The sequence below is a fragment of the Dermacentor silvarum genome, chromosome 7 (assembly GCF_013339745.2).
Source record: "Dermacentor silvarum isolate Dsil-2018 chromosome 7, BIME_Dsil_1.4, whole genome shotgun sequence".
NCBI classification, from domain to species: domain Eukaryota; kingdom Metazoa; phylum Arthropoda; class Arachnida; order Ixodida; family Ixodidae; genus Dermacentor; species Dermacentor silvarum.
This window is the reverse complement of record NC_051160.1, coordinates 14,903,682-14,927,294: the sequence shown is the minus strand read 5'-3', so window position 1 is coordinate 14,927,294 and position 23,613 is coordinate 14,903,682. Positions and strand designations below refer to the sequence as shown.

Here is a 23,613-nt window from a genome sequence, read left to right as displayed (position 1 = left end):
TTTTGAAACATCAGCGCACCCGTGCTTCTACTTGCTGAAAGCATTGACCTCCTCCTTGGCTGAAAGACAGGATGGATCGGCGTCTGTCACAAGGTTAGGTGGCTGGTGTTACGGTTTTAAAAAAAGCGAAGCTGCCATCACTGTCTACGGGAGAAACGCGGCCGTTTGAAATCGTACAAACAAGCCAGAAAACTACGCTACCCCCATAACTGCGCGTCAAGATCAGTCCTTCACACGGCCACTCTCGATCGCGGTTGAGCCTGATCCGGATTGAAATTATCGACCGCATTGTGCAAAGCATTATGCAAATACCTAAAAATTCAATCCCGATCGGGCTCGATCGCGAACGAAAGTGCGCCGTGTGACACCCGCCCGAGAGTGGCGAGTTCACCGGGTCATGCAGCAGAGGCGCCAAAGGCTCAAGTCAACGCCATGATGGACGCTAGTGTGACGATGAGCACGGTGGAGGACAGGGAACGGCTAGTCCTTTCGGCTGTTCGCCACCTGGAGCTTGGGCACGGCGCTGTAGACGATGTGCTGCCTGGGTCGGACGCCCTTGCGATGTTTGCAAGCTGGACGCGGTGTCGTGCCCAGGTGGTAGCATGGAGCGTCCAGTTGGGTCAGGAACTCGGCTGGCGCTACCCGCGCCCAAGACACCATCTTCTCCATCCTGCCACATCTACCGTGTGCACGCTGTTGTTGTTGTTGACCTGAGTGGTGGCGCATACCCACAGTGGGGGATTCCCTCCGAACTCCTAGCACGCGCTGCCTAGCTCTTCATTCGAAAGCCCGTCCAACGTTTGTCTGTCTGTTAATTTGTTTGCCTCGAACAGTGGCTCATACCCACTATGGCCGGGGGATTGGCCAAGAATCGAGTGAGTTAAGAAAATAAAAAGTCGAGTCTAAAAAGAAGCACTACTGAGAAAGTTCGAATGGATAAAAATAATAATTAATTCATATAAAAATTAATGAATTGAGCAAGTAAATCGTTCCGATTCAATTGTAAACCTCACAACGGCTGCACCAACATATCCCCATGATAATGAAGAGGCTTCAAAATATAGCATATCATGCAGAATGGTTCGATTCAATCCAGCATCAAGAATTTAGCAAGTAAATCGTTCCGATTCAATTATAAACCTCACAACGGCTGCACCAACATATCCCCATGATAATGAAGAGGCTTCCAAATATAGCATATCATGCAGAATGGTTCGATTCAATCCAGCATCAAGAAAGTGTCCTAAAGTATGCTTTATTAATGATGAAAAACGGCAACATAACGAGAAGTATCCTCACCACAGTTTGAGCACAAGGTGGAGGGCGCCGGACCAGATCGATGCAGATAATAGTTTAATGTAGGTATTTGACATCGGAATTTGTCAAAATTTAAATTCGCGGGTCATTTCTTTATCTTCACTCACAGACAGCAATGCCAGACAGCAGTGTTCCCACACCCAAACAAAAATTTCTGGCTACTTAACTACCAGACAGAATATTGCACAGACAGTATGTCTGCACACATGTTGAGGTCTTTATTCGAACCACGAGGCAAAATGCTCCAAACATATCGCCGTGAACCTAACTTGCCCTTGGGACACGTTACTTCCCTTAACACTGCCACGGCCGCAGGATAATTTTATATATATATATATATATATATATATATATATATATATATATATATATATCCAGCGGCCGTGACACTGCAGTCTCAGTGGTGGTGCCAGGATTTTTCTGGTAAGGTCGGGCGATGGGGGCAGGCAGACCATGATGCACTATCAGTGAATGTTGTACTGACCATGATGCACTGTCATTGCAACAGCTAGACATGCAAGGACATCGCCTAGAGAGCACCTGGGATTCTCTCTTCTTTTTCGTCTTTGTCAAGTTCTTGCGATAACAGGTCATGAACATACTCAAACTCACCCAGACCATGAACCTCCACTTTCATTGGGGGGTGGGGGGGGGTAGGAGAACCCTTCATCACTTGGCACTCTGTGGTGGCAGAAAGAGGGCGAAGGAGTGCAGGAGGAAACATATAGGGAGGCCAGCTACACCCACTCCTCGCCCCCCTTTAAATTGCCCCTTCATATGCCCGTGATGCCATTGCCATGGCCGCCCAGGCCTGACAAATTGCTTGCGATTGACTGTCTCACTTCCTTGCTCAGGAGGTATTGGTGGGCTAGATGGTTGGCCATTATCATTACAAAGGCAGCGCACTTGTTGAGACATAAAAAGTGTTAAGAGATTGGATAAACACTAAATCACACCAACATGAGTGCCAATGCTTCCGATATACAGTGCTCATGTTTGTGTGTTTTAGTGTTCCATGTCTTGGCATGTGCGCTGCCTTTGTAATAATAATGGCCAACCACGAGTGTTAAGACATGGACAGTGAATTGATCACTGCCTTGCGAGGAACCCAAACTTCATTGCCATTATGGTCACTCACACCGAGATGGCAGTTTCTCGCCCGTCTCTCTTGTGCTATTCCGGACACCCTTGCGTCATGTCAATTTGACCAAAAAAACTGCTTTCTCGTTACTTGGGGCCTACCAGATCTTGTGGAAACTTTCTGAAATGATGCAAGAGTTCGCTCCAGCCAGCATATCTTCCCTGCCTCCGAACACAAGCAGCTATGTTACCTAATTGCGTCACCAGATTGAAGCCCAATGTCCCCTTACCATACACACTTCTCCATAGCCTGCACTGGGATGCAGCTGCCACGTTGGGAGAGTGGTGAAGAGAACAGACAGTGACATGGGCTGACAGCGAAAATTGTTGCTGCGCAGTGGGCTGCCTGATCATGTATGCAGCAACTGCTATTGTAAACACACTCCTATTTCGCATGTAAACCTGCTTCCTTCTCACCACAATATGAAGCAAAGCTTGGTTTCTATGCACGAGAGAAACTCCAGGACCATAACCGTGAAAGAAAGGCACACAGTATAATGTTGCAATTAAGTTTATTCTTGCTCTCAAACACAAATGTGCTAGGCACGGTTGACACACTAGGAGCACAGACTGGAAGGCCGTAAATGGTTTCAAGATGCATTGATTACTTAACAAGGACAAGATGCGAGATTACAGAATTTGTTCCTCATTGCTTAGTTTGGCAACCTTAGCATGCTTGCCTAAATTATAGTCCTGTCCCTACTCTCCTTAGGGTCCTTATGTTCAAGATATATGCTATGTTGTGCACATGTTCTTTACAAATCTGTGCCAACATACGTATCTCCCAGCTCATAATGTCCAAAATACTGTGGCCGACATATGGGGCCCATAAATAAGTAGATAAAGGTACAGTCATGAGATATAAAAAAAAAAGTGTATTTTTTGAAAGATACTTCACAAGGTTTAAAAGGAGAGGGGCTGAACATAGGAGTGATAAGCAATACCACACCGAATGCTTAAGTTATAATTATTATCATACCAATGCTGTTTCAGGAATGTGAGAACTCTTTCATCCTGCCCAAATCACACTATTTGTGCCTTCAGCCAGTGTATCAAAATTTCTTGCACACATTCCCCACTGAAGGTGACAGCTTAAATGTTTAGTGACCTGCTTACTTTAACAAGACATGCCCGAATACGTAACAACAGGTCAAGATTCTAGTGAGTTCAAATAATTAGAATACAGACCACATTTGAAACAACCGATCATTGATCTAGAAAGCCAAACTTTCAAAGTTGGTGTCGTTGGACAGGTGACTCATTTGATTAAACCCTCACATTTCAAAACAAAGCAATAAGATTTAGTGTAAACGTTTAAGAAAGAAACGTAAGCAATCCAATCAAAGCCAAACTTAGCTTTAAACATCCCAATTAGAATGCAGACATAAAAAAAAAGGCCTTGACAGACCCTAATTATCATAGCAATTCAACCATTTAGAGGCCAGCAGACTGCGCAATCCCAGGTTTTAGCCGATTATTATGTCATTAACATTAGATGCTGGACACGTGTCTTGCAGATGAGCAGCGAACTACTGGCTTTAATCAAATATCGGCACAAACTGCAGAATGACAGCTTCATGTGGCTCTAAGCTGAACTCGTTGAGCTTGACCTTGGACTGCACCACTTTGGTAGAATCGGTGCTCTTCACTTCTATATGCCCGGATTCGGGCACGTGACTGCTTGCATCAGCAAGGTTCACCGTCACCTGCACAGTGGGAAAACAAGACAGCTTGGACGTTCCCAACCAAGACAATGTATCACTTCTATTTCCAAGAATCAAAAGTAGTATCATACAGAAGTTTAACCTCGAATCTAGAAGAAAAATTATCCATTTGTTTCTTCCCTGAACTGTCGCAGGTGCCAATGTCACCAACAAAAGCTTTGAACACCTAAAAGCAACAGAGCTCTAAAATTGCTTGATAAAAGCAAAAGCAAATTTTTTGTAGTTCTAGGATGTCTTTGTGTTTACAAAGTTACAGTTCAAATTTTATACATCTTGATGTTACACACCTGCATTTTATGAGGTACATCATTTTTTTTAAAACCAAATATGTGCCGAGGCACGGCAATTTAGGATGTACACTCCTGCCATCTGAAGGTCTTGGGATTTTCAATAGAGTTCTGCTCCATTTATTTGACTCAACTTGGCCACTGAAAGCGACTTTAGGCAGCGGCCACTTGGACAATGAGTTGACAAACTGTCAACCTGGAGACCTAAAGTCAATTCCACACTGGCGAGGCCCTTTTCAGTCTTCCAGGTCTAAGAAATGTTTATGAAAAAGAAAAATTGTCATAGACCCGACTATAGCAAGAAGCGGCAAGGCTTTGCGCTGCAGTCGGGGGTGGATGACAACATTCCGTTTCATGAACCTTCTTACCTACCCATCTTGCAGGCTTCTGCAAAACTGATGTGCAAGAAATGTTTGCATGATACAAATTATTGGTGTCATGAAAGTCAATCAATCAGCTGTGGGTGCCGTACCTGCTGGTGGTCTCCATTGACCACAGCCATGTAGCCCGGCGTGCCCTTGCGCACCCTGAGCATGACGAACACCGTGCTGTTGGCACCCAGCACAGACGTCACCGTGCTGCCCAGCCTGACCGCAAGTTTGTCCCGCAGCGCGGTCGAATGCCGCACCACTTCCAGGTGCGAACTGTTGCCCATCTGCGCCTGCGAAGCAAGGCAGCACGCTCAGTGGCAATGCGCACAACACGCCACGGATCACTCAACACCGAGAACTGAACATGCAGAGCAAACGTGGCGCATGCGAGAAGCGTCAATATAATAAAGGTACGTGCTGTAGATCCCAAAGCAAGAGCTGTGTTACAAGATACAGATTGTACAGATGCAGATGCAAGATATCGAAGGTAGGGTTAAGGAGCACAACAACACTGGATGTGCACTTGTATTGTGCACAAGTTCTTTCAGAGGGAGGGCATAAGTTGCATTACAAAGGCACAAGAGCACAATAAAAAGCATTTGCAGGAAAAGAAAATCAATAAATAAGCATAGACTGATTGCTATCCTTTGTCATCTCGAAGATACCTCTTTGTCATGCAATGATAAATGAGGGCTGGTTCGCTTATGTCACCCAATTCTTTATGAGGTATGCCTCACTGATTTCTCTGGTCTATCGCGCGAACATCTGATAACTGATTTCATTGAGACTAAATTGAATATAAAATCTGCACAGGTGACGTTTCAGTGTAAGCAAAAACAGTTTTTCACAGATGATAACGACCTCTGCAGTTCTTACCTCCACACTGATGCCAGGAGTGGCTGCCGTTCCTTCAGACCATGGCATTGGACATGGTTTTGCCTGTTAGAAGCAAAAAATGACGAGGAGCATGGTCGACATAAGATTTCATTCTGCTCAGGATAAAGGCTCAACTGAACAAGCACACACCTCAGCATTGGCAAGGTAGCCAATATGATACAATTCACTCGAATGAACCACTTTCACTTCTACCAAAAACTTCAGATCATGATGCATCTTGGCTACACGTGTCATGTATAGCCATGCATTTTCTAGCATTGAATAAAAATCATGCTGACAGCCCAACAGCAGCACGCATCAATAAATAAAGCAGTGCTGCAACACGCTTTCTTAGCATTCTTTCATGTACACAAAGCAAGTTCTGTGGGGGTCTTCCCCAACCCGTAGCGCGTGTAGTCGCAGCTACGCAGTGATTTGTCGCGCGCCCATGTGAATGTTCTATTGGTTGTAATTCGGCTAGTGTGTATTAGTGTAGAAAAGGTGCAATAAATGCCCTTTTGATTGGTTGCAAAACTGTGTTGTCGTTCCTTTGTCCCAAGAGCACACATGTGAGACCCCACAGTTCATCTGACTCTCACAAGGTTCGTAGCAGCCTTGCGGAAAATTTCAAGGAACGGAAATTTCAAGGATTAAAGCATCGCAGTTCCTGACAGCTTGGAAATAAAACACTGCAATAAATGATCAAATACTTTTTTTCCCGCACAGAATGAAAAAAACATGCTCGCCAAGCCTTTCTCGCATAAGCCATCACCAGCCACCACAAACGAGATGGCTCAAAGATGCAAATCAGATTGGATTGGCTAGACGCTTGGCTTGCATAAACATCGCTGTCAGATACACAAATAAAATTTCCTAAGCTTACCGTATTTACTTGAATCTAACGTGCACTTTTTTTTTCCGATAAAACAGGTCCAAAAATTATGTGCGCATTAGAATCGAGTACGACCCTAAATCTGCGTTACCATATAGCCGGCAGCATATAGCCTAACTGCCGTAGCTTCCTCCATGTGCTGCAGTACACATGCTTAGGCATTAGTCTTCCAGTTTTCTGCGTCTGTTCTATCACTATAAAGTGCCGAGTTCATCATGATGCCACATTTAAAAGGAAGGTGATCATGTGTGCGGAGACGGACGGAAATTGGGCCTCATCACAGGCATTCGGAGAATCCGAAACTTGCGTGCGGGACTGGCGCAAAAAAGAAGAGGATTTTCACCAGCAAAGTAACGCGGAAGGGTTTCAGTGCACCGAGCAGGACGTATTTTGAGACGATCCACTCCGGTGATACGATCGCCTTGGCCCTATCTTGAGAGCGATCTGCGATGTGGAGAGTCTGCTGCGCGCTGTGTTTTCGCCGAGTCGCGTTGAACTGAGAGGCATGCTAGCACGACGGTCAATTCACTTGCTGCGCTTGTCACTCCAGCGTTTTTGACAGCGAGTTTCCGCGGTCAATGAGCGAGAAGTGTTCCTGTTTGCTTGTGTGCACGTGACACCGTGCTTGTTAATTTATTTAGTAGGCGAATGTTTGCAAGCTTATACGGCTGATAAAACTGCTATCCTTACTTCGTATAGCGGTCTACTAATTTGCTATCGCAATCAATGCTTTGCCTTTCGGGTGAAACTGCGACTGCTTTTAATCATCGCAACTTTAGTGCACCGGGAGTAAATCATTGTTTTTCCAAATGAGATAAAGTTGTATTTCTGTATGAGAGCATGAGGTGCGCAGTACTGTAAAGGATTTTTTTTTTTTTTTGTCACGGAAAACGGGTGCGCGTTACAATCGAGGGCGCATTAGAATCGAGTAAATACGGTAACTGCAAATAGAAAGCAAGAAGTTTTAAGCACTCTGTAAAAACTGCTTTCAGGGCCTTGAAAATGGTAGTTTCACATTCAGGGTTTCAAGGACTACCTCGAACCATGCACTTGTAGCAACTGAACCAAACTTCTGGCCACTGTAACACCTAGAAAACTCCTTTTCCTGATGCTGGATTCAGCATTCCTTGTGCTGTTTGTTACTTCTACCATACTTTTATCCAAGTTCTACCATCACTTTTACAAACGTGTGTGGGATACCCGACACATCTGTGTCTTTTGTACCTCACATCTGCTGCTTTACAGAGTCGCTACGAACCCGCTCACCCCTGCCAGCTACCTGAACAACTTACGTTGCACTCTTGGCCGACCTCATCACCGTTGTAGAAGACGGGTGTGCCTTGCACCAGGGCGGCCACCATGTGCAGGCCATCCAGAAGCACACCGGCACGCTCCACCAGGCGGGCAGAACTGAAGCTGCCCAGCTGCACAAGACACAACACAAGCACCGAACGGTCTCAGCTGGCTCTATTAACTTTTACATTTAAGATTTGTTATGTTGTAGACCATGTTCATTCCTTCGCTCTATCCTACTGCAGATGGTAAAGCATCTCGTGGCTCTGCTGGCTTGCAATCTTGAATAGTTTATAGTGAGAGATTCAAATCGCGTGTGTACATTAAAGTCAAACTTGGCAGACACTTATTTTGTGCACTTCGTCTTCTAGGCACTTTCTGTTTCTGTCATGAGAAGAAATCAACACAATATAATTAAGGTAAGGCTTGCTTTAGTTGGTGCTCATGTACACACTAAGGCTTTCATCACCGAAATGGCAGACCCATTTTTGGTTTATTACCCGCAACTGCAAAAAACTGCTCCACATTAGCTGTTGATACCAGATGTGTCTGCAGAGTTAGATCTGCACCAGAAGTAAGACACATGTCCATTCAGCTCAGCGAGTTTGCAAGAATGATGACAGGCATGTCTTGAAATAGTACTGTCTGTGAATTCTTAAAATATTTTAAGCACTACCTCCTACTCTCTAGCAGCCAAATGGAACAGTCAGCTAAAATGTTAAAGCCTTGGAAGAGTTACAGCCTCACATTATTGTTGAGAACATGACATGTGACCCCAAAAGCGCAATGCACTTATGGCACGTGGCTTTCCTATTTTGCTCTACTCAACCACGTGCCTACGGGTAAGTCTTGCAAAGTTTCCCAAAGCACCTAAATGCATCTGAAATTCCGAAACCTTCTGGTTTATATACTGCATTCATAAAAACAAACATGGGCCTTATTCAATAATTACCCTAATTACTTGGTTGTAACACACACTTGCATTTTTCTAAGAAAAATCCCCTAAGATACGACTTGTCACTGCTAAAACGAAGTGCGACACCAATACTGCAATAAATGGTGCCCAAATCCCAACCCCCAATCTTTAATCCCACTTTCCAATCTCAAAGGACATGCTTGCCGTACTGCAGGCTCTGGAAACTTTTGGAAGTGGCGGAAGTTTTCCACAATTGAATGCCACCTACCAGCTGGCTTCTAAATCACACTTCCAGCAACCTCATTATTCTAAATTTTATTTTTTCAAGTGAAAAGAAATCACTATTTCTCTGCTGAGGGAGCAATCAAAAGTACAGTTTCTAGCATTTTTCTAAGCATGAAAATCGCAGTACGCACTACCATCGGGAGCACTGCTCACGTTAGTATTGAGTAAATGTGGTACTTGCTTATATCAAATAGTCTAAATCCCGTTAATAATCTTCTTGCACAAAGCCAACGAGGCAAAGCGAAAGCCACAGACCATGCCGAGTTTGGGAAGAAAAGCTTGTCATCAGTAGCATAGTGCCAATGTTGCAACCCACCAGTTCTACTTCAGTCACAATGCTAGCACCGTGAGAAATCTCACCACAAATGATGGCCACATGCCCTCTGGCGTCGCATCCAGGGTTCCCTGCACAAACACTCGGAGACTGATGGCGTTGGACTTGTCGACTAGTCGCTCAAAAGGCTTGCTCAGCACCAGATCTGCTGCAGGCTCGTCGGCCAATCCGTACAACGGCGAGGCTTCAGATGCCGTTTTGTCCACTTGGACACCAAGCACCCTGGACAGATCAAAGGAACAGAGCTTTGCACCACAGAGGTTGAAACTTGTTTGAGGAATGCATTAAACAATGGAGTTAGAATCCGATCAGAATTTTTAAAACACACACACGCACACACACATTTAACTATATATGTATATAGGCCAGGAGCTGCTACTCTTACAAGACACCCGTTTAAAGCAAGCGCACTTGCTCTAACCCTAGCCGCCTAACTGCAACTAGGGTCAAGATTAATTGCGCAATAAAACATGATTTTAGTTTATGAATGAAGGGAATAAAATCACAAACAAAATGTTTAATTATTCTTCTTTAATTAGGCAGGTAATCAGTACACTAAGGTTACCCTGGTGGTGGAAGCTGACTGACAACTGAACCCTATAGGTCTCATAATTATATACTGACCAGATTTTTTAGCAGCTTGACTAACATTAGCTGGGACACCCTGGGGTGTATGTGGTGTGTACACACACACACACACCACAGTATAAGTGAGCGAGTATAAGTGAGAAAAAAGAAAAAAAGCAATATCTTCTATGCAAATGAAATCAACTGACTGTCGTTAGAATCTTCCTAAAAAAAGCCTAGAGTATTTGTTTTTATGTAATTAGTTTCTAACTAGTAATTAACTTTTTAATTGCAACAGTTTTGGCAGATACGTCACTACCAGGTGCTGGAACTCATTTGATAACTTCAATTTTAATTCTTTGCGGTGCGCCAACATTCGCGTGGCTCTTTTTCACCATCTAAAGAAAGACCATGAGACAGTTTTAGAAAATTGACCTGACCATGAGACAGTTTTAGAAAACTGACCTGGCTTCACGCTTATGTGTGTTGCAGTGTGCAGCACCTCTACGTTCTGCACCTCACCTGTGCTCAGTCTCGTGGGCGCTGGAGTAGTTGCCGAGAACCTGTCGCCATTCCTTCAGCATGCTCAGCACATCTTGTTCCGTGGCAAGGGTGGCCTGCTTGGCCGTCTGAAAAAGAGACATGCCCAGTAGTGAGCACTTCTCTCCACTCTCCTTAACACCACTAAGGGATCAAAAGAATTCAAAATTTTTTTGAATTTTTGCCATTCAAGCTCTTCATGCGGAAGAAAACTTAAAAATGACTTTTGCTGTGGCCAACGTTGCAGTTTTTTGCTAGATTTACCAGTATATACAGGCAGTAGCGCACAGAGGATCTCTGCCAGGGGGGGGTTGACAGTTTGCCAATACCATCTAAACAGCACTAATTTCGATTTCTTCACGGGAAATTGTCAAAAAATGCTCTTTTTACGAGTGTGCAGATGATTGGGCGTCTTACATCTTAGTTGCAGTACTCAAATGCGTAAGGAAAGAAAAGAAGTTCGACAAAAGGGGGGGTTAAGTCGGCCTCAGGGGGGGGGGGGTAAAACCCCCGAAGCCCCCCCCCCCCCCCCCCCCCGTCGGTGCGCCACTGTATACAGGCTTTGAGTACACGCTTAAAGTGGCCTTAAGCTTCGTGAAATCGAAACCGTGTCACGAAATTACCTGGTTAAATCCCCCCGAAAATACATGCTTTTCAATGTAACTATGATTGGGAAATGGAAATAGTTCATTACATAGCAAATTTCGTTAAATTAAGGTTTGTTATATCGAGGTTTGGCTATACATCGTTTCTGCTATGCCTATGAGAGCATTGCAAGTCGCAGCTTGCACTATCACTCTAGAACTTTAACTATCATTCTAGGATTAAACAATTGTTTGATTGCTTCGGTGAAACTGACAAGAAAATAAGGACTTGCTCAGACAAAGCATGCAAACATTTCTTTTCCGTCTTTACATTTCTTGAGACCCTGTTTTCACACTTCTTCAGCTTGTACACCAAGTTGTTGCCCAGCTCACCAATAAGCTATTACACGCAGGCTGGGGCAAAATGTGGGCAATGACTCTTTAGTACAATGTCAAGTGTGCCTATCCAGCAGCCTAGTATTATATTGTGTTCCCTCGAATTAGTTTGCTAAAACAGAATATAAGCAAGAATAATGATACCAGCCACAAGATAGGTGCAATTTAAAACATCAAGAATTTGCATAATGCAAGCTTACAGAGGGATGGTCCAGGTAAGTGTGGGTCACCAGGAAACCGCTCACACCTCGTTCAAGCCAGAAGCGTAACACACTCTGCAATGACAAACCAAAACAGTGTGCTTTCACATGTACTGTAGCATTTCTTATCTGCACAATTGGCCTAGATATGTTGATCATAGGAGCAATGATGAAAGTAGCATTGGAGATGCCCTGGTAAGATAAATTTGTACTGCAACCCTGAGGGGTCACAGAAATGATAAAGCTATAGCCGAATGGTCTAATATTCCAGGCTATGTGATGGCTCTGAGAGATCACGGGGCAGGGGAGCCCCAGATCAACGTCACTCACATGTGGTCACTCACATTAAGCAAGTTCAAACATTTTATTAAAAATTTCGCTGTCTACCTAACTAAACAAACACGTTACAAAAGAAATCTTTTCATTCTGCCCCATTAATATGTGGCTACTGCCAGATAAGAAATTAATGTGCAAATTTGTGCACATCAGCACAGCACAACTGCAAACATGTAAGAAGAGACTGGGCAATATCTTCTGATTGCAACTTCGCCTTTCACAGTGCTTTCACATTTGCAGTGAACACGCAGCCAACCCAGCCAAGCTCCCATGCTTCAGAACACTACATGGACTATAACCTATTGCATGGATAAATAAAATGCAGAAGTTCATGTTGAACGAAACTCGCATCGATTAAAACAGGCAACAGGGCAAATTGGTAACTTGGAACATCAACCTCTATCTTGTGATAGTTACTATATCTGTCAGGTCAAGTATGTGAGCGCATGATCTTGAAGTTTCTGCAACATGAGGGAGCAAGCAAGTTGTGCTTATGACTGTGCATGGATGAGCAAAAGTGCACAATATGTTCATTGATGCTAAACTGCTACACCTTTTCTATGTTCTGCACCTACTGTAACCCTGGTGATATGCCAAGTTGTGTCAAGATGTACCAGTTCCTCCATAAGCTGTACTTACGGTAAAAAGCTCTAGAGTCTTGGGGCTTTTCCAGTTGACATCGGCTGTGTCAGAGGAAGTCTGATGCAGGTAAAACATCTTCCGAGCAGCGTCAAAGGTCCATGCGGAATCACCAGACGGCATCTGCATTACACCAGTTTTCAATTAATTGCAGCACATAGACACTTTAAGAATTGCCAGAACACACTATCGTCAAACACTAGCGTCCCACCTAAGTGTCCTTTATAAGTCAACCACATCTAAAACATTGTGCACACACATGCATATATATGTAGAGGATGCTAGGATCGTCTATAATGTTTACATGTAAGACAAAGGCAAACAGTGCTATACAGCCAGCGTTGCACATGCATCAGAGTCGAAATAATCGCCCACGCAGCAGCCGCTGCATTTATCCTCTCTACAAAATGTAGTCAAGCCTCGTTATGAGAAAATAGGTTATAACAAACTGATGGATATAACAAAGTAATCGCAAAGTAATCGCAATTCCCCTTGAAATTCCCATAGAAAATTACGCATTTAAAATTTTTGTTTTAATGAAGCAATAAGTTCTCATAAATGGACATAACGGACATACTGTACTGTATTTAGTTCAAAATGAAGATTTGCAGATATTTTCAGGCCGATTAGGCTGAAATCTGGTGGCTTGCGACACTGCTGGCAACCTGTCAAGAGCAGCAACTAAAAACTCCTGCTTTGCAGGAGTTTTTAAGGTAGCAGGAGTTAAAAGCTCCTGCTACCTGGCAATGCACCAAACAGGCGTGCACGCTGCCGAGTCAGTGCAGTGCCTATACTCTGCCACTACCGCATTGCACTCTCCCAAGCTCTGTGAACACAGCGCATAGCTCCTTAGTTGAAGGTCTGTACTACAGTTGAACCTTGTTATAATGAATCTACGTCTGACATGAAAATGTGTTCGTTATATCCAATAGTACACGTTGTAAGTGTATTCATACATGCTGATATCAGCGGAAACATTTTAGATTTATTTCGTTATATCCAATAATTCGTTACAGCCCTGTTTGTTATATTGAGGTTTCACTGTGTTGCACTAGAATTAAAGGCAAACAGTGGACCACATGGCTTGCAGTCCTTGGAGGAAGGATTCAGTACATGCTGCGACTGTGATAAACTGCTGCGCATGCAAGGCCAAGGAGTTTTCCGTATTCCAGAGACCATATTGTATAACATTCCATTTCATTTTCAGTCCTTTCATCCTTTATCACTAGCTCAAATGAAGTTGAACTGCCATTAGCACTGGAATTTGCCACTTGATGCAGTGAATGATGAGAGTGTAAAATGAAATAGATTGTTACAAAACGTGACCTCTACTCTCATGTTCTCGGTAATTGCTTAGTTTATCAGCACCCCTTGGACATGCTGGCTGGGCGCTGCAGGCTTCTGATTTCATGCAACAACCGTCACACAAAGCCAGCAGTGTAAAGAATTTGGTTTGTTTAAAACCGTCGGCTAGGCCTCTGATTTCATGTAACACCCATCACAGGAAGCCAATGTAAAGAAATGTTTGTTGTTAGAAGCATCTGCCAAGCCTCCAATTTCATGCAACGACCGTCACATGAAGCTAGTGTAAAGAAATGCTGTTTGTTGTTTCGAAATGTCAGACAGGCCTCCGATTTCATGCAACACTCATCGCAGGAAGCCAGTGTAAAAAAAAATGTTGTTTGGTGTTTAGAAGTGTCGGACAGGCCTTCGATTTCATGCAACACTCGTCACAGGAAGCCAGTGTAAAAAAATGTTATTTGTTGTTTAGAAGCGTGGGCCCACATACAGCAACAAGCATTGCACAAAAGCGAAGGCTCACAGCCCTCTGCCAGCATCAGAAAATGCTACAAGACCTGTTATGTCGTTACTTCTGCGCACACATAAGCAGAAAATATGAATTTGCATTAGTGGGGACAGCTGCATTAGAGAAACTAATGATCTCACTGACGAAGACGCAGTAAAAAACAATCTGTCACATTCCTTCAGCAGTGCGCTGCAGGCTTTTGCATTGGCTCACCCAGAAGTAACTCCCTGCTCAAAGATTCAAAGGCAGCATCAAGCCTACAGGGAGCAACGGCTTGACGCCCGAACTCACCACGCCTTCTGGTGGCGCAGCCTCTTCGCCCTGCTCCCAAATGAAAATGTCCTCGAATCCCTCCTTGCCCTCACTGCTGTCTTGGAACCACTGGTGGTCTCTGCTAGTGTAGGCAGGGTTGATCTCCAAGACCACATGGAGCTCTGCAATCAGAATGTTGTCACATCAAAACGGTGGCGACAATGCATGGGGGCAAGGCAATTTCAGACCTGAGCAGCCAGTTGCCCTTCTCCCGCCTTCACATTCTTTACAACTGTTAGCAATTCAGTGTGATCAAAAAAAGAAAAGACCGAAAACAACTGCTGCTGAACAGACCTTTCTCCTTGGTTGAATTGAGCAAGGCTTCCACGTCGGTCAACGAGCCAAGGCTTGGGTCCACAGCCAGGTAGTCCTTTGTGGCGCCATTTGCATCCTTGGAAAATATGTCACTCAGCAGCAGAGTGCCCATTCCAAGCTCTTTGATGTGGTTCAGCTTGGATGTCAGTCCTGAAGTAGAAGAATTAAATCACCATATCTCTCTTCAAAACTGCGGTGTACGAGCATTCCGGACATTGGCAACTTAAAAGATACAGTTTAATCTCCAGCATTCACTTCAAAAATTTTTTTTTATTGAGGCTCCCTTGAAGACTTACATGCTACTGAGAAATGATCTGCCTATTTTGTGAGCCAAGTCAGGAAGTTCCAGTGATTATCACATGGTCGTGTTATATAGCTGCCTTCATACTAGTGCCCACATGTCTAACTGCACATAAACGAGCTCTAACTGGCTCCTGTTAAAATGCTCCTAAGCAGACTTGTTTCTCCTGATATGGACAGAGGTTCGAGTTCTAATTTCAAACTTCGTAAAACTGGAATTGCCTAACATTACCAGCAATGATTATCTGCGCACTAACACACTTTGTGCATATGCCATCTGTCCCTGTGAGGGCAATACTGTTTCTATTAGTGCATGTAGGAGTAAAAAAAAAAAAATTAAATTATGGGGTTTTACGTGCCAAAACCACGATCTGATTATTAGGCACGCCGTAGTGGGGGACTCCGGAAATTTGGACAACCTGGGGTTCTTTAACGTGCACCTAAATCTAAGTACAGGGGTGTTTTCACGTTTCGCCCCCACCGACATGTGGCCGCCATGGCCGGGATTCGATCCCGCGACCTCGTGCTCAGCAGCCCAACACCATAGCCACTGAGCATGTAGGAGTAAATTTACATGCTAGGAATTCTCAAACGGCATTCTTCACAGTCAATGTGCATCAATGAAGGCAGAAGGACCACCAATGCTTTCACAGAGCTTCTGCATTAAGTTTTTCCCAAACATTAAAAATTATATATATATATATATATATTTTTTTAATTGTGCATGCTGGTCATATAACATATTCATCACATAAATTATAGCATGAGCTTCTCTAAAGAAGAAATTCACTAAAAGTGGCATGCATAAGAATAATTTGCCAAAGCCAAGACTGCAAAAAGCATTGCACTATCTTAAATTTACGCAGTGGTACTAATTGACTTTGCTGTACCACTGCATCACTGCTTGCATTCTCAGACTGCAGGTTCACAAGATTTATATGCATTACATGTGTTGCAATTTCTGTTTTTCAAGGTTGCATTAATTTCTTACTGAGTTTCTATGTCCCAACAATGTTAATGAAAGGCCAACAATGCTCTGTACTGAGTGCATTGAGCCAAAGTGAAAACCGCAACTGCGAAGGCATGCCATACTAAACTTGCATTGGACTTGAAAGACTTTCACTTATTTGGAAGAACAAGTTTAAGTTGAGAGGCATTATGTGCCTTTAGCGTTCATGAATGTTTCAAGTGTGATCAGCGTGAGCAGAAAGAATGAATTTCAGTAAAAGTCTGCATTACGATTCAGGTGCCACATTATTTTCTATGATCATGAGGACTGGGTGTGTGCTACAATTGAGGATGTCCGAGAGTCATGTAAATGATGTAATAATGCAGTGTAATGCAGGTGTAAGGAAACTCTTCACCACAGTCTTTTGCACGTTTCCAAAACTGCTGCAGAGTAAACTCTGCTCCCCTGTACGAGTTTCCAAATGCGAGTTGATTTATCAGATCTGGTTTCCGAGTTGTCTCGGTAAGTTCGAAAGTTTTCTTAAGGGATTGTGGCTAGGAAAATATTCCCTCTAGTATGAACAGTCACCCACACTTGCACCATCCGAGAGATGAGCTTGCTTATTGTAGCATAACTGCTCCAATATGCTGTAATAGACATTGCAACAGCTACCTTCACTACACCTGTGCGTTCTACCACTAGGTTGTTCTGCGAAACATTTACGAGCTCCTGTGCGCTGTCTAAGAGGCAGGGTGTACACGCTGCGAAACCCTGATCCAGCCAACTCACCCGCGATATCTCCGCGACCATCGTTGTCGTCGTCGGCATAGGAGCCCACCTCCACATTGTAGACAGGCGAGCTCTGCCACCACGCCAAGCGTGGTGGTGGAGCACACCGCGGTGTCAGCACAATGATGGCGACGGCACCCACCAGCATGGCCAGCCAGAGGACCCAAAAGAGCACGAACATGGTCATGCGCAGCCGCACCCAGAAAGGGTCGTTGGCATACTTCATGAGCTCCTCCTTGCTCAGGCCTACAAACGCGCTCTGCGAGTAGGAACAGCAAGGCACAGGACAAGATATGCGTCATCCTTTACAGAAGACATCACTCGGAAGCAAAACTATTGCTCAGAAGCAAAACTATTGGCCAATGTGATGGGACTTTTAACCCCCACATTCTAGAATGTTTGTCCATTCAATACTCCAGCTACACTCATTTTAGAATGTTCTTCCACTCAATGCTTCAGCACCACTCAAGAGAGCAGATGGCAGCGCTGCCCATTGACAGAACTGAATACGGTGCTTCATTGACACTCTGCGGCAATACGTGGTGTAGTGTCCCAATACCTCCTCCCCGGTGACGGCTCCTTTGAAGTAATGAAACCCAATCTTGAAGGCCATGCTTTTGCCTACTGCAAGCGGCATAAGAGATTGTTGAAGTCGGAAGTATGTTATGGTCGTCATGCTTTGGACAATATCTATTGAGGAGCATAGAGTATTTTTCAGTCGAAAGGCGATGCTGTGCACAACTAGGTGAAGTGGAAGAAGAGATTCGAATCGAGGATCGTTTGAGAATAAAGGGGTTACTCTGTCATGCCTGGTGGCTAACTGAGATGGCCACCCCTTTGCCCTAATGGTCGTCTTCATTCCTTAAGCCTAAACAGTCATCTCAAGGCTTACTGCATGTATTTCTGGGCAGCACTAGTCTTACGGCTCTGCCCTGACGTCTGTACAAGCAAATTTCTTGCTACCTGGACAAAAGCTGTGGAATTTCTCTGTGGAGTATCCCCAATGTGAAGGTGTGGGGAAGACGCTAAGAGTAATCATCAACAGCAGTGTTATAGTGTGCACAATTTAGTGTTGCTTCCTCTTTGAGGGAACATAAAAAACTGTTTGTGGAGTTTCAGCAAGATGGCTACATGTGCTTGCCACCTCATATCTCCATTGCTCCTGATGAAAAATTTCATCTTTACTCGAGGATGGTTTCTTAGCCTCTCACCGCATTTGCAATAATACTGGGTTTTATTATAGAAACAAGTTTCTGTGCTTGAAAGAATTGAGGCCTCACTAGTCTCCCAAAGCTTATACAGTAGACTTCCGTCAGTTCGACTCCGGTTAATTCGATCCAGGCCAAAGGTCCCCCCCCTGGCCGGCGACCACGCATTTCCATGAGCCCAAACTTTCGTTATTTCAATCCTAAAATTGGTCTTTGCCAGAAAATTCAAACTAGACCAGTCTGCACACACGTGCCACACCTCTATGGTGACCCCCATAGTGACCCTTTTAGTGGCCACGTCTATCTTGATGGAGTACAGGGGACAGTCAATGCCTTGAACACACATCCATCCGTCAAAAACGCCTATTTTCGGCCTGCTCTAAGATTTTCAAACAATAACCGTAGCTTACAATGTCTGATTAAGGTATTGAGCCAATTTCAATGCACGGCAGCTTTTCTTCATTTTCATGAAAACTAAGCCGAAAATTGGCTGCGTGGTGCAATCAGATACGATACCAAAATCATCGTCGCAGCATTCATATGCTTTACCGCATAACAGAGATATATTGCAGCGAAGCTGACATTAAAATCTGGTGCAGCAAAGCTGGCTTTAGGAAACTAGCTGCCATTGTGCAACAGATATTAGACCATTGCCCATTTTTCTTACTGAAAAATCGGATGCACGTTAGATTTCTACTTTGCTTAGGAGCTATTATGTCATTTAGAACATTGCTTTCTACTTTGTACACAAAGAAAGCATGTGTTTTGGCATTTCATTTGGGGGCATATTAAAATCGGGCTAATACTGCCAAATGAATCAGCGGTGTGTTTTGGCGTTTTTTGTAGATTTCGTTTAATTCGACCCACTAGATTAGATATTAGATCAATTTCGTTGGTCCCATCAAGGTAGAATTAACAGAAGTCAACTGTAACAGCAAGCCTTCCCTTCGTTCTGTAGTGCTTTAGAGTTGAGGGGATACAGGACAAGCCTGACTACACAACTCAAAAGCACATTTTGTGACATCTTGAACACTGTAAAAGCTGAAAAGGTGATGGCACGTTTATTTAGAATACCTCATAGGCTTCAGTGGATAAGGGGTGTATTGTGTGTACGTAGATACATACAGAAGCGTTGGTCGTATGCGAGTATGCAGAACATAAAATATAGAAATAGGAATAACATACAGTACACTACAACTATATCCTTGGCCACTAAACAAAGCCTTCTGTAATATCTGAACTTAATACATGTTGCATAACATGGGCTCCATCATACGAAGTTCCACGACAGTTACACATTGACCAAAAACCTGTACAATGTAGGTTTGGGAGCCCAGCACATGCTATGATTTCAGTTTCAATTGTGGCTTAGGTTGCTTAAGCTTCAAACACTGTGGCAACACATATTTGTAACACACACTTGAACTCTCGCCAAGCATGCTGGAAACAAGTATAAGCCTAATTGTGATTTTACTGACAGCAGTCTCATTTATCAAGTACACACATATATAAAGCAACAGCTGTTAACTATCAGAGGGTCTCATTTGGCTCGCCAGCAAAAGAACTTGATGTATGATGTCGGAGTGATCATATAATGCAAGTGGGTCAGAATCTTTCAGGGTGACACAGTCGTTCATACCTCAACGCCTTGAATATCAATCTTGGCATCGCCATTTCGGTCCTTCCCATCAGCCTTGCTGTTGGTGAAGGTGATTTTGGTGCCATCACCTTGGGCCACCAGCTTTTCAGTGACCGCTTCGTCCCTCTCGAGGCCATCCTCGTTGGCGTGGGGTGGTTTATAGTTCTCGTTTTCAACGACTTCCATGATGCCCGCTTTTTCACGCAAATTTCCTCAGCTAGCAATTCAGCACTTGCTGTGGGAAAGAAGCCAAAAAATGAGGATACTGTTATTTTCACAACAGCTAGCAACTTCATTTTACTTTTGATTTGTGAATTCCAAGGTAAGATCACACAAATGTCAAGGATTCACAAATGAAGCAGCTAACATAGCATAAAGCTCCTCAGTCACTATTTTTCGTTACAAAGAGTGCAGCCATAACAGACAAGAAACAAATACAGACATAACGCACTGAGGATGGTAAAGCACCAACTAGCCTGGTACGTTGCTCTGTTGGAATATTGTCAAATGGCTCATTGCAAATGTTGCAAGAGAAAAATCATATGAACACCTAAGTCATAATACTATGCATTAAACACTTTTGTCTTATAAATTTTGCACCTTTATTGACCAGAATGGTCTGCACAATAAGTAATGGTGTACACATAAATGCTAAAATACCCTGCAATGTGCATGTGAATTAGCCGTCAGTCGACAATTTGAGAATCTTATACCTGCATTCCCAAGCTACAAATACACTGTTCCTGCATCTGTTGACTATTGGCTGATTAGCTGCCGAAACTTTCCTTTCCTTACGGGATATAAGAGTAACTATGCCCATCTGCACACAATTTATAATCGCAGGCAAGGAGGAGTACCATCCATTTAACAATCTGCTAATGGCATACAGTGATGGTGATGTTACGTCGCATACAGAAATATTTGTGCTGTACATATATTTGACTTAAGCTTTGCCTTTAAGAGTGGGACGCAATAGCATTCAAAGATCCCCGACTGCTTCTCAGACTTCCCGGCAACTGCAGCTTATGTAACCGTAATGTTAACCAGAAAACGCTTGCAGCAAACGCTATGCATGAAAGCGATCTTTCTGGTAGAAACACGGCCTCTTGCGTGAGCTGATCCCGGAGCTCGTGCACAGCCCGCGCCAAGAAAATTGCATAATTTTCAGGTTTCTGTTATTGTTTCGCACTTTTAATATTTCAGTCTGGAAAGATATAACATAAAAGGCATGCACGAGCTGTCTCGTGTTTTGTTTCATGGCATGTGTTGTGGGCTGTCATTTTCCAAATTCTGAGGAATAACTTTGTCAAGAATGTAAGACAAGGTATCAGCAACTTTAGCGATAGATTGGTGTGGCAATATAACCCGCATGTACCATATATCATATAGCGAGGCGTACCATATCCTATACCAAAATATAATTTCCTCTAACGGACGACGACGCTGACACCGGATTTTTGCGACATGGGGCCCTTAACGCTCTCGCGTTAATAATTCAAAGCTTTTGCCTTCGGTAAAGAACATATACATTGAATAAGCAAGTAAGTTATTTTTTGTGTAGAAATCTGAAAGGCGCATTAGCCTAAGTTCATATTTTTATTTCATGTAGTTGGGTGCTTATACAAAAAAAAAAAAAAAAAGATCTCACCTTAACCAAAGCTAAAGTTACCGTTTCATAAAAGCATGCGTGCAAAATTCCCAATTTTCCTTCTGTGATTGCAGCTTCCCTAACCCAGTAGATTCTCTCTGGAACTACATCACTAGACAAAATTAATTTATCTGGCCCCATCTGGAAATGATTGATCAGGTAGTTTACAATAGCCGAGTGCTGCAGTTTCCTACAGCTACATAAGTCACAGAGGACCAACAATGCAGATATAAACCAGCCGGTTTCGCTGAATATTCTCACCAGCAAACAAAATTATATACTGAAGGAAATATGAAATGCTTAATTTCCCAGTTAACTCAATCTACGATGTGCATGTTATATATAGGTTTCAAATATTAGTCTTGTCTCCGTTTTTCAATGCTACAGTGCGGGAGTGTAAAGGTACTACGCAGCTGTTTTCTGTTTTACAGCGCCAATTCGAGCGACCTCAAAGTCGGCACATGCCAAGAGAGGAAAAAAGAAAAAGAAAAGCATTACAGCACCCCGTCACGAGACGGCCCAGATTGCCCAACTGGGTGGCTCTCTAGCGAGACATAAGGTCAAGAAAGAAAACCTAAAGTGGTGGGAAGCTGCAAGTGGAGCTCTTTTAGCTGATATAGTCACTATTTTCTTTTAATATAAATATATAACATTTCAGTCAAGCTATCGGCCGAGCCCGATCTAGCTCATGGCATGTCAAGGGCGTAGACCTTATTTGGTCTCACCTCTGAGTATAATTACTCCAATGAAGTTTACGGTTATCAAATTTGCGTGCGACAGATGCGTTCGGAAAAAAATATACATTCGCGAGCACGAGCGTGTGGAAGCTCGGAGAACTTCAGGGGCAAGTCCTAACACCTGCGGCCTTCGCACTATGGAACTCGATCGTAATTGTAACGGTTTGGTATCATCACTGGTACCATCTTTAGCTCCAAAACCAAAGGCTAAAGCGAGCAAGTGTCTGGCGCACTCACCACGGCAGGTAGATCTTTAAAGCTTGTTTAAGTACGATCTCGCTTTGAAGCCAGCCGGTGGCCGCCCTGAACCGGTCGAGGTCTACGGCCGTCTACGGGCCACGGAGACAACCCACGGATTCGCGAGCGGATAAGCGGAGAGGAGGGGAGAGCGGCAGCAGCAGCGAGACGCGAATGAGAGTACACCCGGCGCCTGATGCAATCATCAGCGCCAAAAGTTCCCTAGGCGCCTAGGCTACTCGCTACGAAGGCATATCGCATACAGTCTGTTAAAGCAACTAAATCATTAAATGTCGTACACATCTACGACGGCCGTTGCAGCAGCACACTGCCATTACACCGCGAGATGCTTTCGTCGAGCAAACGGTGCGAACTAACGGTAAAATGCAAAAAAAGCGCTGCACGTGGTCGCCCCGCCGTAGTGCCGACGATCTAGGGAACTAAGCGGAAACGACCTTTTTTAAATCCGCCGAGCAAAATCGGTGCAGCGCTGCAGACATGCTGAGCCGCCTGTAGTGCCTGTAGCACCCGTAGTAGTATCTGGTAGTACACTCTACCCTTAGTGAGCCGATCGGTGGGCAGCTTCACATTGCATAAAAACGCATTATCATTGGCCAGTGGCTTATCATGATGGCCGTCTATCGTGAATGGCCGGCGCACGAACTCTCTCTCTCTCTCTCTTTTATTTTATAGTGAGAACGGTATTGCGGGTTCGGCGGTTCGACCCACACACTGCACGCTTTTAGTAAGTGGCATCACGGAATTCATGCAGTTGCTCCTTATCACTGGTCATTCGAGTACAAGCCGGCGACGGCCTGGCGCTAGCTCTATCAGAGACCTTATCGCAGCTCTTGGCGCGCGCGCGCTTAAGTGGACCACTGAAAGGTGCGCCGTGCTGTCGACAAAGCAAATGTTCCTTAGCATCTACTGACCGCTGAGAAACAGACGTGCGATTCTACTGCGACTACCGTTCAC

The 23,613-nt window shown here is 44.1% G+C and overlaps 1 protein-coding gene across 1 annotated transcript; it reads right to left on the bottom strand.

The window, feature by feature from the left end:
- Window positions 1-2,952: 2,952 nt before the first annotated feature.
- Window positions 2,953-22,795, bottom strand: LOC119457578 (neutral and basic amino acid transport protein rBAT). Its single transcript, XM_037719193.2, has 13 exons — window positions 22,639-22,795; window positions 20,017-20,251; window positions 17,170-17,428; window positions 15,111-15,281; window positions 14,796-14,938; window positions 12,698-12,820; window positions 11,723-11,797; window positions 10,525-10,631; window positions 9,462-9,657; window positions 7,900-8,031; window positions 5,716-5,778; window positions 4,941-5,129; window positions 2,953-4,163 (listed from the first exon to the last, which is right to left on the bottom strand). The coding sequence occupies exons 2-13, from the start codon at window positions 20,200-20,202 to the stop codon at window positions 3,996-3,998; spliced, it is 1,812 nt and encodes a 603-aa protein (XP_037575121.1). The 5' UTR covers window positions 20,203-20,251; window positions 22,639-22,795; the 3' UTR covers window positions 2,953-3,995.
- Between the last annotated feature and the right edge of the window lie 818 nt (window positions 22,796-23,613).

What these genes read in the sequence shown, in the direction of transcription:
- LOC119457578 (XM_037719193.2), bottom strand. Translation starts at nt 20,202, where the DNA reads ATGGAAGTCGTTGAAAACGAGAACTATAAACCACCCCACGCCAACGAG. An exon ending in CAATTCAACCAAGGAGAAAG is followed by an intron (nt 14,939 to 15,110) that starts GTCTGTTCAGCA and finishes TTCTGATTGCAG; the next exon opens with AGCTCCATGTGGTCTTGGAG. An exon ending in GCATGTGGCCATCATTTGTG is followed by an intron (nt 8,032 to 9,461) that starts GTGAGATTTCTC and finishes TGTCTTGTGCAG; the next exon opens with CTGGGCAGCTTCAGTTCTGC.